This window comes from Lates calcarifer, linkage group LG23 (assembly GCF_001640805.2).
Source record: "Lates calcarifer isolate ASB-BC8 linkage group LG23, TLL_Latcal_v3, whole genome shotgun sequence".
In the NCBI taxonomy this organism is placed as follows: Eukaryota; Metazoa; Chordata; class Actinopteri; family Centropomidae; genus Lates; species Lates calcarifer.
The window spans coordinates 8,224,420-8,239,641 of NC_066855.1; the positions used below are offsets into that span (position 1 = coordinate 8,224,420).

At 41.8% G+C, this 15,222-nt stretch overlaps 1 protein-coding gene across 5 annotated transcripts; it reads left to right on the forward strand.

The window, feature by feature from the left end:
- Positions 1-1,914: 1,914 nt before the first annotated feature.
- Positions 1,915-15,086, forward strand: si:ch211-234p6.5 (pleckstrin homology domain-containing family A member 4). 5 transcript variants are annotated; one of them, XM_051066531.1, is made up of 23 exons: positions 1,915-2,286; positions 4,954-5,023; positions 5,120-5,218; positions 5,315-5,387; positions 5,491-5,591; positions 5,810-5,928; positions 6,023-6,235; positions 6,361-6,673; positions 6,998-7,057; positions 7,282-7,434; positions 8,228-8,287; positions 8,401-8,481; positions 8,610-8,762; positions 8,911-9,009; positions 9,252-9,360; positions 10,044-10,117; positions 10,493-10,597; positions 10,678-10,768; positions 11,052-11,107; positions 11,615-11,740; positions 11,859-12,267; positions 12,683-12,804; positions 12,951-15,086. In XM_051066531.1, the coding sequence occupies exons 1-21, from the start codon at positions 2,246-2,248 to the stop codon at positions 11,988-11,990; spliced, it is 2,328 nt and encodes a 775-aa protein (XP_050922488.1). In that variant the 5' UTR covers positions 1,915-2,245; the 3' UTR covers positions 11,991-12,267; positions 12,683-12,804; positions 12,951-15,086. The 5 variants fall into 5 exon arrangements, with proteins under 5 accessions (XP_050922488.1, XP_050922486.1, XP_050922487.1 ...); XM_051066529.1 differs by having other exon boundaries at positions 1,917-2,286; positions 11,612-11,740; XM_051066530.1 differs by having other exon boundaries at positions 1,917-2,286; positions 11,612-11,740; positions 12,956-15,086.
- The last annotated feature ends 136 nt before the right edge of the window (positions 15,087-15,222 follow it).

Genomic DNA, 15,222 nt, shown 5'->3' on the forward strand with positions numbered 1-15,222 from the left:
TCAATACAAACACAATACCAGCAACCAACCTCTCCTTTTATTTAATTTAACAAAGCTACATATGCTACCTAGCCAGCTGTCATAGCTGGATGGCTTTTAAACTGGACTATTAGGAGAGCCAGAGTTAGCAGCAGCTGAGTGACCCTGATTATAAAGATATTCCTCAGACAAAGAGGCACACTTCTGAGGAGAGTGGAAAGACAGTCTCCCTTGTCATTCCCTTCAGTCAGCAGGAGCCACGTACTGTAGCTAGCAGCACAGCTTCGGCTGGCAGTTGGCAAGCCAGCCATGGGGACACGTGACTGGCTAAAAATTAAGGAGGCAGGCACAGATGACACTTCCATTGTCATGAAAGATGACATTTTGAAATAGAAATTACTGTAATGAAATAGCTTTTCATAATATTTGGTTGAGTTTTAATAATGTATTAATATTTTATAGAATTAATTCCTATGATTATTTATTATAAAATCTCCTAACTATTTAATACTAAACACTTTGGGGCTTCATATATTGCAGGTTAATGTGTACTGTTATTCTATGGCACCAGCTTAGTGTCTTCTGTCAGGAACCACATTTCCCATGAGCTTTGAAACCACTGCTCCTGCTTCCTGAACGAGAGCGCCCCACAGGTTGTTTAGTGTGTAACAGGGGATAACAAGTAGCCACGCAGCTGTCAGTCAACAGGGCTGATTGTGAAGCATGCTAAATGGGAGGGGTTGTAAATATCTGGAGGCAGGCTGATGCGTCCCCCTGCGAGAACTGGACATCCTGGGTATCTGAGGTCATGACCCTCCTGGTTGAAAACAAATGGCCTGGACATGTGAGATCCTAATTATAAGATGGCATGATTACTATTTGAGCAATGGGTTGAGTGTTTTGAGCTATACCTTCAGTGCATTGTGTTTCAAGGATTCAGGATTCTGTGCAACAAAAGCAAAAGACTTGGGTGTTTGTTATGATAGTCATTCATTTGAATAGCATTCTGTCAACCAGCCAGGCCTTTGGGCTGCTATCCAATTTTAGACTTGACTTTTCTCTTATCTTCCCTCTTCTTAACAGCACTTAAAATGCCTTTGATATCTTCCTCTTGTACAGCAATAATGCCAGCTCTCCTGAGGCATGTGTAGTGGCCCGCGCTGCTGAGTATCAGCTTTCACTTTTCCTCTGAGTGCTTTTTTCTTTCTGTCTAGATTTTTTTTTTTTTTTTTTTTTTGGATATTATTCATGACTAGAAAAGCTCTCACTCCTCTCACCTTAAAGCACTGTACACCTGTTTTCTTACAGCTGGATTAGTCGAGCACCATCTTTCCTGTGTACCGCGTGCAAGACAAGTGCAGCAGCGCATACTTCAGTTTCTATCCTGAGAATATTTGAAGAAAAACTCCACAAGACGCTGACTCAGTGCAGCAGGAAACCTAAATAAGAACGTACCATCTGGGAAAATGCTTTTGCCTAATTGCGGAAACCTTTAAAGTCTAGACAGAGTAATTACAAGACAATGGGATTATGTCTGATATTTAAATACTACATTAGATATGTTGATGATAGACTTTAGGATGTACTTTTCAATAAACTGTAACTTTGTCGAGGCTTTATTAGTTTAGTTTCTTTGTACTTTTAATATTTTGGATTGTTTTTCTGCTGCTGTGAAACAAAACTTTCAGGCCTTTGCACTCAGCTGTTCATACTCTGAATAGTTGAGCCTTTATTAAGAGTGATAATTCAAGACTGGCATCTAATTCTTTAATTGTCATAAAGCTTGATCCAGAGGGTTGAGAGATGAAATGCAAATAATGCAAAGGGCAGAGCAGAAGAATGAGAGAACAGCTGTTTTTTGTAAATTCCTAAGTCACAAACCCACACTCAGCTAAAGAGAAGCTGTCAGGGGCAGGGTGAGAGGGAGGGACACTGGAGGAGAAGAAGAAGAAGAAGAAGAAGAAGAAGGAGGAGAAGAAGAAGAAGGGGGGTGAGAGAGAGAAGGGGCGCACAGAGAGTGCACTGTTAGAGGAGGAGTGTTAACACACAGCGTAGGTAGATAACCGGACAAACGCTGCCGCTTCTGCTGCTGCTGCTGCTACAAGCCCGAAAAAGGGAGCGAAACGGTGAGAAACAGAGAGGGAGATTCACACGTACGAGGAGTGAAGCAGGAGAGTGTTGTGACTGTTTGGGCAACAGGAGCTTGCGGTGGCCAGGAAGAGGGCAGCCAAGCCTGGGGAGATGCTGTGAGGAAGCGTGCCAAGTGATGGAGCTTAAAGTAGCCAACAGGCGGACACAATTAGTCAGGTAATGTAATATGGCATCTTTATTATGACTATTATGTCTCATGAAATTTTGAACTGTTAAACACCACTGTTTCAGAGGGATGTTTGAGCGTATTTCAGTATTGCATAATTAATTCTATATTTCCATTCGTTTAATCAGTTTAGTTATTTTCCATTCATTGAACAAAATGACTACTGTTGCTCAAGGTTAACAGTATTGTGAAGCAGCGTGGCTGATGTGAAGCATTATCTGTGGCTGAAATATAACAGGCTCACTGGGGGACTTTCTCTCAGCTTTGCCAAGCTGTGATGAACCAGCTGTATTTACCCAGCAACTTTTATGTCTCCTAAAGCCCAACTTTACTGCCCACAGCCGTGTGAAATATGCTGCATACAGCAGTCCCATGTCCTCATTAGGAGATCTTCCCAGGCAGTCAAGTGTGTAGCTGGGACGGCAGCGTACGTCACAACTTTACCAACCAAGGTCAAAAGTATTGTCACGATTTTGTTGACATTAAAAGGCATGAGAATATAAGAGACTTGCAAATGTTTTTGTTGATGGCGAGGGGGGATGCCCCCCCCCCAGCCGATCCATTCAACATGCTCTGCGTCCAACTTCACATGATGCTCCAGAGTCCTTGGGCGCCACAAAGCACACTCTGTGTGGTACACAAACCCACTGTTTGTCCTCCCATCCATCCCTCTTTAGCATTTTAAGCCTTCTCCTCCCAGAGCAAGTGACCCCCACTGATTAAGAAGGAGATTTTCCAAATATTTCACAACACCCACATAACCCCCAGTGGCTATGAAGTTGTTGGTCTCTCCTCTCATCTCCTACAAAGACTTGATTGTTTCCTCATTTACTCCGTGTCTCACTAGTAGGGGATTGTGGTTGATACTGACATAGATTGTGGGTGCTAAACCATGTCAAAGCTCAGGGTCACCCACGAGTGCTTGTGGAGGCTGCGTGTGAGATGTTTCTCATGAATTTTTATCTTCAAGTTCATCGCTTTTGTTGTCTCGTGGAGGTCAACAATAACTCTACAGTTTGGATAAGCTGTAAAATGAAGCTTAGATATGGAAGCTACAGCAGGTGGAACTTTAAGAAGCTGAAGATCAGTTTTAAAATCTAAATAAGAACTGTTTTCAGTTGTTAAGCATAACATATATATTGTACATACATGTATGCATAAATATAAAATGCAAATACAGTAATAGCTTAGCATAGAATAGAAATTTAAGGGAAGGTATAATCATAGATGATGATACTTTATATAGTTGTATAAGAGATTAACACTGAAGAAATGTTTCTCTTTTCTAAATACGTCCATAAATACAGTAAGAAAGTAGTTTCAGACAGCATAGAAAATGAAAGGGATATACATAAGGAATATAAGCGGATACATTTCATTATTAGGAAATGCAAAGCTATAATAGAATTACAAAAACGTATATATACTGCACATCAGAAAATATTTACCCAGCATCAAGTTACTTAAACTGTATGCTAAATGAAAACATGAATTTTAACTGTATAAGAGAATACACATTTTAATAATAATAATTTTATGTAGTAAGTTAAAGTTTATCATATAAAACATTAAGTAGATGCAAGAAACATGTTACCGTGTGACCTGAGGTACAGAACCACTATAACAATGAATCCCAATGAGACAGCATGACTCCACAGAAAAACACAAACCTCTGACACAGTGAGCTCCACCTCCCTCCCTACACATTTGCCTTTACCACGCCGCTTTACTTCCTCGGGCCGGCACCACACTCTTTTACTTTGCTTTTCCGTCCTCAGCAGTCCATGCTGCAGTTCTGCAGCTTTGGGACACATTCCAAATCTTGTCTGTCATACCAGCCCCGTCCCTGCTGCCAGATTGGTTTTCACACTGTCCCGGGCCCCTCCCTGCTACCACGGCGACGCAGCTGTCACCTGTCAGTTTCGTGGTGGGGATGCGCGCACTGGCCCCGTTATGGCCCAGAATAGAATGGTGGGAGAGTTTCACTGGAAGTAGGGAGAGCACAACACCAAGTCTCTGAGAGAATGAACAGTTGACAAGGGAAAAAATCTCAACTATACAAGAATGTGGCATATGTGCGCTTGGAGGTTACTGGGTACTTTTCATGGGAGTGACTGACTGCTACTACAGAGAGAGATTCTATTTCAGACTGTATTGGTAAGGCCTCATATCTTAGCCACACTAACCAGACTCAGCTAGTTCATTCAAATGTGTAAGCAGACAGCTACAATACAGGGAGCTGTTGTTTAGTACTTGCTGTGTAGTGTATTCATATTTTTTGAGATTTTCATGGCATTAAAGAGGTTTCTCATAGATTGTGGTAAACTATAATACTTGTGCACTTTTTTGTGTTTGTACCCTGAATAATTCTGACTTATTTTCTTACTCATAAAGACACCTGCATGTCAACAATATGTGGTTTAAGTTGGCAGTACAGGCAGGCATTTTTTTTAATTTAAATTAATCTAAATGTTTTTAATAAAACAAGTACCTGTCCTTTAGCGGTGCAACAGTTGTCAGCAGCTGTGACATGGCTGACATAGGTTTGCGACTCTTTCCCTTTCTCTGCTGTATATCATCCTCTCATTCTCACCTCCTTCTCATTTATATCCGGTGGTTTTCACCCGTAGCCTCTCTATGAATCCTCTTCTCTGCAGAATGGATGATCAGGACAGAGTAAGCCAAGCATCCAGTGTGGCCACAATTTCCTACTTCCCAGTCATGAAGGTCTGTTTTCCAGTTTGCACATAGTTATATGCGCATGCAGATGACTTCCTGTGGAGCTGTTACTGCATACAAATGTGTTATCTCTCTGGATAACAGGAAAGTGATGGAAAGGTGCAAACATTTGGGAAAAGGTGCCAGGCTGCCAAGAGGGACCCCAACTGTCCTGTGGTCATTAGAGGATGGCTCAACAAAAAAGTAATTTTCCAAACATCTACTGAACATTTTGTACCTTAATTATTGCATGTAGAAGAGTGTGTGACTGGGTTAAACTAATTAATCTTCCTTCTGCAGGATAGTTCTGGTTTGAAGCTGTGGAAGAGAAGATGGTTTGTCCTCTCCAACTACTGTCTGTTTTACTATAAAGGTGAAGGAGAACAGCTTGTACCCCAGCACTATTGTCTGTTCATGTGCTCTGGATGTACAGCAATCTTTTGTTCTCTTTTCGTTCACTTCTCTCCCATCATCAGACAGCAGAGAAGAGTCTGTGCTTGGCAGCATCCCGCTCCCGAGCTACAAAATCCTGTTCTGTACACCGCGCGAATGCAAGAACAGAAAGTTCACCTTCAAGGTATCTTCATTTAGTTTAACTGTTGTACAAGCCTTTTTTCTGTGGTCTCTCTGTTTATTCAGTAACTTTAATTCAGCCTTGAACTAGACTGAAAAGTATCATCTGAAACATGATTCTTTTGCTGAGCTCTAGTACATTTGAAAACAATTAATGGCCATTGATCCTCTATGAGGGGATTAGTAATCGTGTAACACTGTGAATGATCTCTGTAAAACTAGGTGGTGCACCAGGGAATGCGTTCTTATTTCTTCAGCGCTGACACTCAGGAGGATATGTTGGGTTGGGTCCGAGCCCTCAGCCAGTCCGCTGCAATGGAGCCAGAGAGCTCCATGAACAGGTACAGCACACTAACTGTGGGCATAAGGTGTTATATAATCATAATCAGATGTTGTCACAATAGCATTTTTTTACTGCATCTCTGATCCTTTCAGGCGCTGCTCAAGTTATCAGGATTTCACACAGATAGGTGGCAGCAGTGAATCGGTGGACTTCCCTAAATCCCCCTCCGATGGAGAGGGTTCCTCCCAAAAGCACAGGCACGTCAGCAGGACTCTGAGTGAACCGAGTCAGCTCAGCGGCGGGAGGATGGGGACGTCACACTTGGAGCAGAGGGGGAGGCGGAGTGTGCGTCAGAGAAACAGCAGGTTGTCAGTGTGTGAATGGCAAATATTAAAATCCCAGGGGTTTACTGAAAGGGAGGAGAAAAAAATCACCTGAGGAAGGTCCCTGCTTGCAGCATTTTGTTCTGTTTTCTCTGATGTCTTCACAGCCCTTCAAACAGAACACCCAGCCCCCCTGAATTCAGCAGAAGAAGAGCTTACGGTCCCAATCAAGAGGAGGATTCTCTTCCCAGCCAAAACACGCCACCCATGCAGACAGAAATCATGGGAACAGGTTCTTTGACCTCCAGAGGTCAGCTGGGGTCACGACCTCATACGCCAGTGGGGAGGGTTGACATTCGACCTCAGGACGACCCGGTCATGGTGCCACAGACCCTGTACTATGCACCTGCCTCACCTAACCTGGAGTTCAAATCCACTCCTACCACTCCAGTCTCAGAGAGATGGCAAAACCTAAGCAAGGTCAGGATGTGTTTGGTTTATCTTGACTTTGGAAAAATTACAATGGATTGGGTTCATTAATATCAATAGTAAGGTGTCTTGAATGCACAGATTTTTAATTTTAATTTGACTAAAATGAAGCAATGTCACATGATTGTTTATTAATATACTGTATATTTAGAAATAGATATGTGTATTTGTTCCATTTACTCCACACAGGAGCACAAAAACAACATGAGATTCTTGGTCTCATGTTGGTCACTTTTTAAGAACTGTGAGCCCCTTTTATTTTTTCTCACCAAACAACTCATGTTACTCGCACTTTATCTTTTTCATTGTTTACAGCCTACGCCTACATATGGTTCAGTCCATCATGTCCCGAGTGGGAGAAGACCTTTAGGAAAGGTAATTATATTAGTATAGTATAGTAATGAACATAACTTTACAGCAGAGCACCCATGCAAGTGTGCAGCACAACACACCTACTGATTAAAGAAGTAAATACCCACTGTTGTGTAGTTAAACCTACCAAATCGAGTATTGAGCTATTGTAATTTGGATTTCACTCTTGTATTTTTAATGCCATGTTTTCTCACTCGATGTTATCTACATGCTGTCTTTTCCTTCAGAGCTACTCTACAGGGGCGCATGCAGACTTACTGCCCCCTTTGCCCCCCTCATCGAGGGCCGCACACGCTCCGCACCCACCACCACATCACCACCACCACCATCACCACCATCACCGCAGCCATTTGTCTGTTTGTGTGCTACCGCCAGCTATGGTACAGCCCGCTCTGCTGCTCTGTGTGTTCCTATGGCGCCTTGTATGGAACAACTTCAAAGCTGTCACGTGTTGTGGTGTTTTATATTTGTGTTATGTCGCCTTAAAAAAAACTGTTTGTGTTGTAGCGTTCTCTAACTGTGCAGGCTTTTAACAGAGGAACTCTAACGCATATTGTCCTGTTCTGTTATGTGTATGTCACTGACTTGTTTTATGTTCATGTCACTGTTTTGTATTGTCACTAATATTTGCAGTGTTAGTTTTTATTTGTGACTAATAAATCATTTATTGTGCTATAATTATTCTTATTGTTTTTAATTGTGCTGTTGTATCTGAAGATATTAAATCTAATTAACTGTGATTTGTCTGTATTGTGATGAGTACTGCCATGATTATGCTTCATGTAATGACTATTGCATGAAGCTACTGTTCGCTAAATTACAAGTGTGTCTTATGTAAGTATGTTTTATTAATTTTCACTCAGATTTGCGACATGGCTGTAGTGTCTCTGTCTCAGCCACAGCGCCGAAGCTTGTACTGTGCTCTTCTGAAAGACAGCTCAGTCTTAACATTCCAGCATTAACACTCAAGCATTCAAGCATTAACCTACACACAGTACCATAAATATGTTAATATGTGAACTGTGGTGAGCACAAAGGATTTCATTTAAAAAGATTAAGAAGTATTTTGCAAAAACAGATTTCTGAATGTATATCAAAGGCTTGAGATCAGGAAAACACTTCTGTTTATTTTAAAGTACTATTTAACAAAATTGTGACCTTGATGCTTTTCAGGCTCAAAAGCCTGATTCGAGGGAAACCCCACCGATGAGACCTCTTGAAAGTGATGCAGATGTGAGTATTCTTAACCTTTCTGTGTGTGGAGTAGAGTGGTGCAGTCATTTATCATTTTATTAGATGCTTCTCTCTGAGTGGAAATGAGTTAGATTTTGATTTCCCCTTCTCAGGCTGTGTTGACAAGGTTGTGTGGGTGTGACAAGCTGCTACAGTCACTGTCTGTAGAACTGGCCCAGCTGCAAATGGATAAGGTCAGTAACTGAATGGTTACAGTTGCACCCAGCCAATGAAAACACACTGAGATGCCTCATTTATAACTCTGTGTTCTGTCTGTTCTGGTAAATACTGTGACTGAGTCTCAAATTGTGTTCTTTTACAGGATAGTGTCCATTGTGCATTAGAGGTATCCAGACTGCAGCTGGAGGAGTGGCAGAGCCAGGGGCCCCGGGCCCAGGAGGAGGCATTGACCCAGAAGGCTTTGCTCCAGGAAGAACTGGTCACAATCCGGGCCAGAATGTGTGACGTATCATTGGTACGTAAAAACTCAGGTAGAAGTGAACCCATATGAAACAAATAATGCTACTATCTTTCAATTTTAATAGAAATCTGGGATCCTTGTTTCCTTTTTAATTGATAATGGATTATTTGTTGTTTATAAGTCTGTCTATATTTTTCTTCAGGAAATGGAGAGGGTCTGGAGCCAATATGAGAGAATGGAAAGTGAACTGTCTGTTATACGCTCACACCTTCAGCACATCTGTAACTTTGGAATGCCACAGGTATTTTATAAATTACAAAACTTTATACAAATAAAAATAATATGCATGTTTACAGCATCATATCCCAAAGCCTCTGTACTTGTATGAATGCTTGCCCTTAAAGGAGATAAGAATAAAAAAAAAACAAATAAGGGCATCCTCGTTTGTGCGTGTTTGTGTTCGTAGTGTTTGACCATTCACCTGCAAGTCAAAAGTGTTCTTTTATATTTCATGAAGAAAATCCTTTGTTTCTTTCTTATCAGGAGCAGTCTCAGGCTCAGAGAGAGCTGTGGATGATGGAGGACATCCTCTCTGGACTGAAGGTCAACCGGGATCATTTCCGCCTCTTACTGGGACTACAGAGACACCACAGTAAGGATCAGCTCCTCCTGTTGTAATGTTTAGTCTGTAGCTCTTCCTGTAGGAGTATGACAGTTTTGGTTGATTTAATGTGTTGTGGTGGTGTCATCATTCATCCTTTGTTTTTAAATGAATACCTTCTATTTAACAATGCAATATTATACAACACACTATTACTGTTATATATGCATATTTCACATATGGTCATGGATGAATGGATGGATTGCTAAACAGTTCCTGGATGAGCGAACAGATGCAGCTAAGTGAATTAATACAAGCTAGACCAGGCAATATTATATGCAAAAATACAGCCATCCTATCAGCCTAATGCACAAGGCTTCATTACCGAAGAGCCTCTCAGCTCAGCAAAAATCGTCTCTTCACACAGGAAATAGTGAATCACAACTTCAGAGTGAATTAAAAAAAATTTAAACCTCTTCATCACCTTCACCTCCAGCAGCCAATAAGAAATTTAAGCCTTATGCCTGAACAGTGTACTGATGCCACACTGCAGACTGCATAGTATATCTCGGTTTTGTCTTTGTGATCTTGAGGAAATTGAAACAATTACCCCCAGCTGCCATTTGGGGCCGCCAACGTGCAAAGTTGTCCAATTCATTTTGTTTGTGCACATGAAACCTGACAATACATGAACAGTGTCAACAATGCTGTGACCTTTTCCGTCTCCCCCTCAGTGTTCCAGCCAGCGGCCCCACATCCTGGATCCCCTGGCTCTCCCACAGAGAGGCTGCAGAGTGGACTGCCAGTGGTACGACTCCTGTCCATTGTTCTTTTGTCAGTGACCCCTGACGTTTGCTGTCCTCTTAGGGAACAAACATGGAATTGTTGTCCACTAAAGGCAAAGGTTAAATCAATCTGCTGGCATCTGCTGACCAGATTTTCGAGTCCTACAACTGCTTTCTTACAGCGTGCCAACATCATTTGTGACATACTGTAATGTCCTTGGAGTATTCATGATATTAGCCATCTTGAGTCAGTAAAAATATATCGTACTGTGATGACAGAACAGCAGGATCTGTACAGGTCAAAAATTCCTTGAACATTTTCTGCCTTGATTCTACATCTCGAAAATATGTTGAGACACATAGTGTTTTATTACATTCCTTGTCACTGATTCCAACAGGATGTGGAACAAGAGCCACCAGTCCGCCCAGCGTTACCCCAAGAGCTACTAGAAAGCCTCCAGAGCAGGGACCAAGGCCATGGCTACACAGAGTCACCATATGAGGTAGGAAATGTTGACATTATTTATGTCAGACATCATCAGGTTTGAAGATGTTTTCATGTTTTTATGTGCTTACATTTCAGGGAATCTACAGCCATGCTGTTGATCCTGTACACAGAAGAGGGAACAGCCAGCCTGATTTCCTTAATGTGAAAGCACAGAGAGACGCATCCGGTTGGCACAGATATACTCAATACAAATAGAATACATAAAAGGAGTGATATTAATACAGTGGGCAGAAAATGAATATTTTCTGACTCATCTAATATTAAACAGCTTTAATATGTCTTTTATGCAAAAGGATAAATCTTGTTGTTTGTCCCCAGTGGCTTTGTTTTGTCTGCCACCCTCATATTTCCTATTTCTCTTTCTTCCTGTCACCATCTCCTCCCACTCATTCTCCTCCACCTTATATCCCTCTCCTCCCCTTTCCTATATTTTCATTTCATTTCCTCAGAATCTCACCCTGGCTCAAAGTGGAACCCACCAGATGCAACCAACCAATCAACCAAGGTTTGGTTCTTCATAATTTTCTGTTTTCTGGTTAACTGTATCTGGATGTATGCGGCGTGATCCAAAACGCTCCAAATTTAGAAGCAGTCAAAGCTGATTTTTCCTCATTGCAATCACAGCCAAATTCCAATTCTTTGATTTCTCTCATCTTCCTTGCAATTAGGGCATGTTGCAGTGCCTATTATGGGCGAGAGGGGGAGGCAGAGGCCTGCATCACCTCACAGTAGCTCAGTCTTCTCATTTCTGCCACCCAACCCCCCTTTCTCGCATCCACACATACATACCAACATACAGATGGAAGCAGCTGTACATCTACTCATGTGCACCTACATCTCTGCACAGACAGATGCAAACACACATCCCTTATAATGATCTATTTGTTATGCAGCAGTGTTTTGATATGCAAATCATAGACTCTGCTTCTTGCTTCACCTTCTCTACATGCATACTGAGGTCCAGGGTTCATAAATGACTCATATTCTAAACAGCCTATATCTTTTCTAGAAGATGAAGATGAGTGAAGAGGAGCAGATTGAGAGGATGAAGAGAAATCAAGAGAGGCTGACTAATAAGAAGAAACCACCCATACCCACTCCAGGTGCCCAGAGTCAGAGTTCAGAAACACGAGAGGAGGTTTGCCAAATCATTCCTCAGTATAAACGACTGAATCACTACATTATATTATATACCAATATACTTAAACATTATGCATTACTTACCTATTTCCTAATCAATTTTGGTATTTCCTCAGGCCCCCTTTCCTTTAAGGGTGACCCGAGTTGTTACAGCTGTACTGCCATCCTCTCTTGTGGCCCGGCGAGTTTCCGTTGAGGATCCCCCAGCTGAGCTTGACACACCACTGCCTGAGCAGATCCCAGCCTGAGATGCAGCAAAGACTGGCTGAGCAGAGTAAAAAAATGTTGAATAAGCCACCAAGGCGTCTGCTGCTGGAGAGCCCCGATCAAAACCGGTCTTCAGCAGAAATGCACCAGGATCAGTCCGTTAAAAAGACGAGTAGACAGCAGCATCTAGGAGTGTTGAGGTCTTCCAAGAAAGAGTCACGACCTGACGGGAGCAGAGAAGAGTCTGCAGACAACTCAAGGAATCATGCTCGAGACCATGCAGGTTTAAGAAATGGAAGATTGAGCTCAGACATCAGGGTAAGAAAAAAATGAAATTAAGCAAAAGAGTTACATGATTAAAGCACAACAGAAAGATGATACCACACCAAACACTTTCTTGTCCATCATAGATGATATTATCTTATCTCAGTCTAACTTAGTCTCAGTCTAACAAAATTATCTTTATAAGCAGTTTTCATAAAATTAGGAAAAGTCATTAAGTATCAAATTAATAAAACAATATTAAGTCTTTCTAGCTGTTAAAGATGGTTTCTACAACCCTTAACAGAACATTGGGGTTAACTCTCATGGCATCAGTAATAATGTTAATTCCTTTGCTTGCTCCTTGCTATTTATCGTCACTGTATTAAACATGATTAATTGCACTGATTTATCCCATAAGATAGGTTCATTGTGGTGTAGTGTGCATTCTAATGTGAAACTGCTTGAGCAGGCGGAGGAACGACCCTCTGCCCTCCTGACCCCTGACATGGACCCTGACCTCTCTCTGACCCCTGAGCAGAGGGAGGCCAAACTCCGACGAGTGGAACGAATACGGGAGAGAGTTATACGGAGGTGGGAATATTTTTTGTAATTTTGTATTTAAATGTATGTATATATGCTTTACGATGCATCTCACAAATTTGTTGTTCATCTATCTATCTATCTATCTATCTATCTATCTATCTATCTATCTATCTATCTATCTATCTATCTATCAGTGCAGTCAGAGAGAATGTTACTACACACAATCAACTACCAATCAGGGGGGAGGGGCAGGAAGTTCACCAGGTGCCCCCTGACACAGCTCGAAAACAAAGGAATGAAATCAGGTACGTACAGTGTTTCCCAATAAAAAATCAATTACTTAAGGAGGTGAACTGAGATCATGTAGCTAAAACGAGGCTACAGTTTAATTGATTTCAGTTGCATTAGCATAATAGGTTCCTTTTTTGCTTAGGAAGCTAGCTTTTCCTGGGCATAGGTATTACAGTAAAATACCAACAGAATTCTATATGAGTGGAAGCATCTGCTTCCAACCACTTATGCATTAACTTACTGGCAGGGTCTGCTCTGCCCCTGTTTTCAGACCATGAAGACCAACCATCTTATGATGGCTCTGGAAGCTGTGTGGGTAACACAAAAACTCCTGCAGAACTTCAGCTTTCTAGTGGAACATCTCAGGATGAAGATGAAAGAGATGGCCATGTTAAAAAATCTAAAAGTCAAGCCAAGTTTGGGGACAAACCACAACGCAAAGATCACAGCAGAAGAACAGGGGTTGCCAAAAGTAAAATCAAGCGTCCAGCTTCGCCATATCATATCTCATCTATGACCATCTACCAAAAAGACGGAGGCAAGGGATTCATGGGTTGCAAGGTTGAAGATGGAGAAAAAGGTCGAAGAACCTGCTGCTGATGATAATGAAAGTAATTTTTCATCGTCCGATCTGAGAACCAAATGGTTCCTCTCCACAAACCAGTGGCAAGGGTTCATACCTTTGCAGATCCCTGGCATAGACTCATTGTGCAATGAGGAGATGACAGACATTGAGCAGCAACCAGCATGCACTGATGACGTGACTGATTCCAGTGAAATGTCATCTACTGTGTGTCAAAGCTTGGAGAAAATGAAAGAGAACCATTCACTCTTCTATAAGATTGCATGTGACATCAGTATCTCAGACACAGACATAACAAAGAACGATGAGAATACCAATGCCCAAACGTCATCTAGGCCAGAAGCCGAAGAGCTGTTAATCACTGAGACTCTACCAGATGGTGCGTCCAGTAATGATGGGAGATCTCCTCACCAAGAGAGCAAGAATTCTAGCCTAAGTTTGCCAGTTGATGTTGATGAAAGCAGCTGCTCAAATGATAACAAACTCCAAGATTCAACAATGGAAACCCAGGACAAAGTAGTGTTAAATACCTCAAATACCAGTCCAGCAAAAGAGACACGTGTTTATGAAGAGATCCAACAAAAAGAACATGAAGACACCTCAAGGCAAGAGAGTCAGTTAAAAGTCCAAGAGACTAATCATGGAGCTTCTGGTCAGGATGCTGATTCTAACCAGGAACTGGATGAATGTACAAAGACGAGAGAAGAACACAGTCAGGCAAAAGAGTCTGAAGATAGAAGGGTGGACCAAGAGAGATCTGAGGAGCTGAAGAAATCTAGTAGTTCAGGTGAGGAGAACAAAGAGACAGCCCAAGAGCGAGGCGACAGCAACTCTATCGCTCCATCCAGCTCCGTGTATGAGGGTGGGCGTGTGATTCGCAGTGCCTCTTTTGGGAAGGCACGAGTAACGGTAATAAGGACAAGTTTGTAGAAGCAAGAACAGTGACGTCTTAAGGAGCTTAATGAACGAACTTGGGAAAGACAAGAACTAAGTTAAGTGATTTATGGTAAAGGAAAATGTCCCAGGAGAAGGACTTAAAGTGATTGAAGGAAACTGGGCCTAACTTTGAAGGTAGAGGTGGTAAAATGGGAACATATAATATCAGAGATAGACATAGTCCTTGGTAAACTTGAACTTTTCCATTATTCATAATATGTGATTTGAAATGGATGCACATAAAACAGTCTTAAGAAAATTTCATCAACACAATGAATGCAAGTATAGTGCTGTTGCAGTTAGTTGAACACCAAATATCTTATGTATCATTGCAGTCAAATACATGCACGAAGTTTGAGGTTAACTCTTTCATTCCTCTCCGAATATACCTAACATGACTTAGAAATCATAGATGATAGCTGCTTATGGATGGCAACATAACCCTGTGACTGACCCGGTAACTAAACGTGTTTTGTATCTCAAATATCCTGATTAATAAACATGCTGTGTGCTATATTGAGACACCGACTCCTGCTTAATATGCGAGAGGCACACATTTATGTTTTGTTCTCATTTCATACCCCCCGACCCCCCCCCAAGCGTTTTTTTTTTTCCTCAATGAAGCCCCCACCCCTCCCATCCCACCCCTCTCCGTG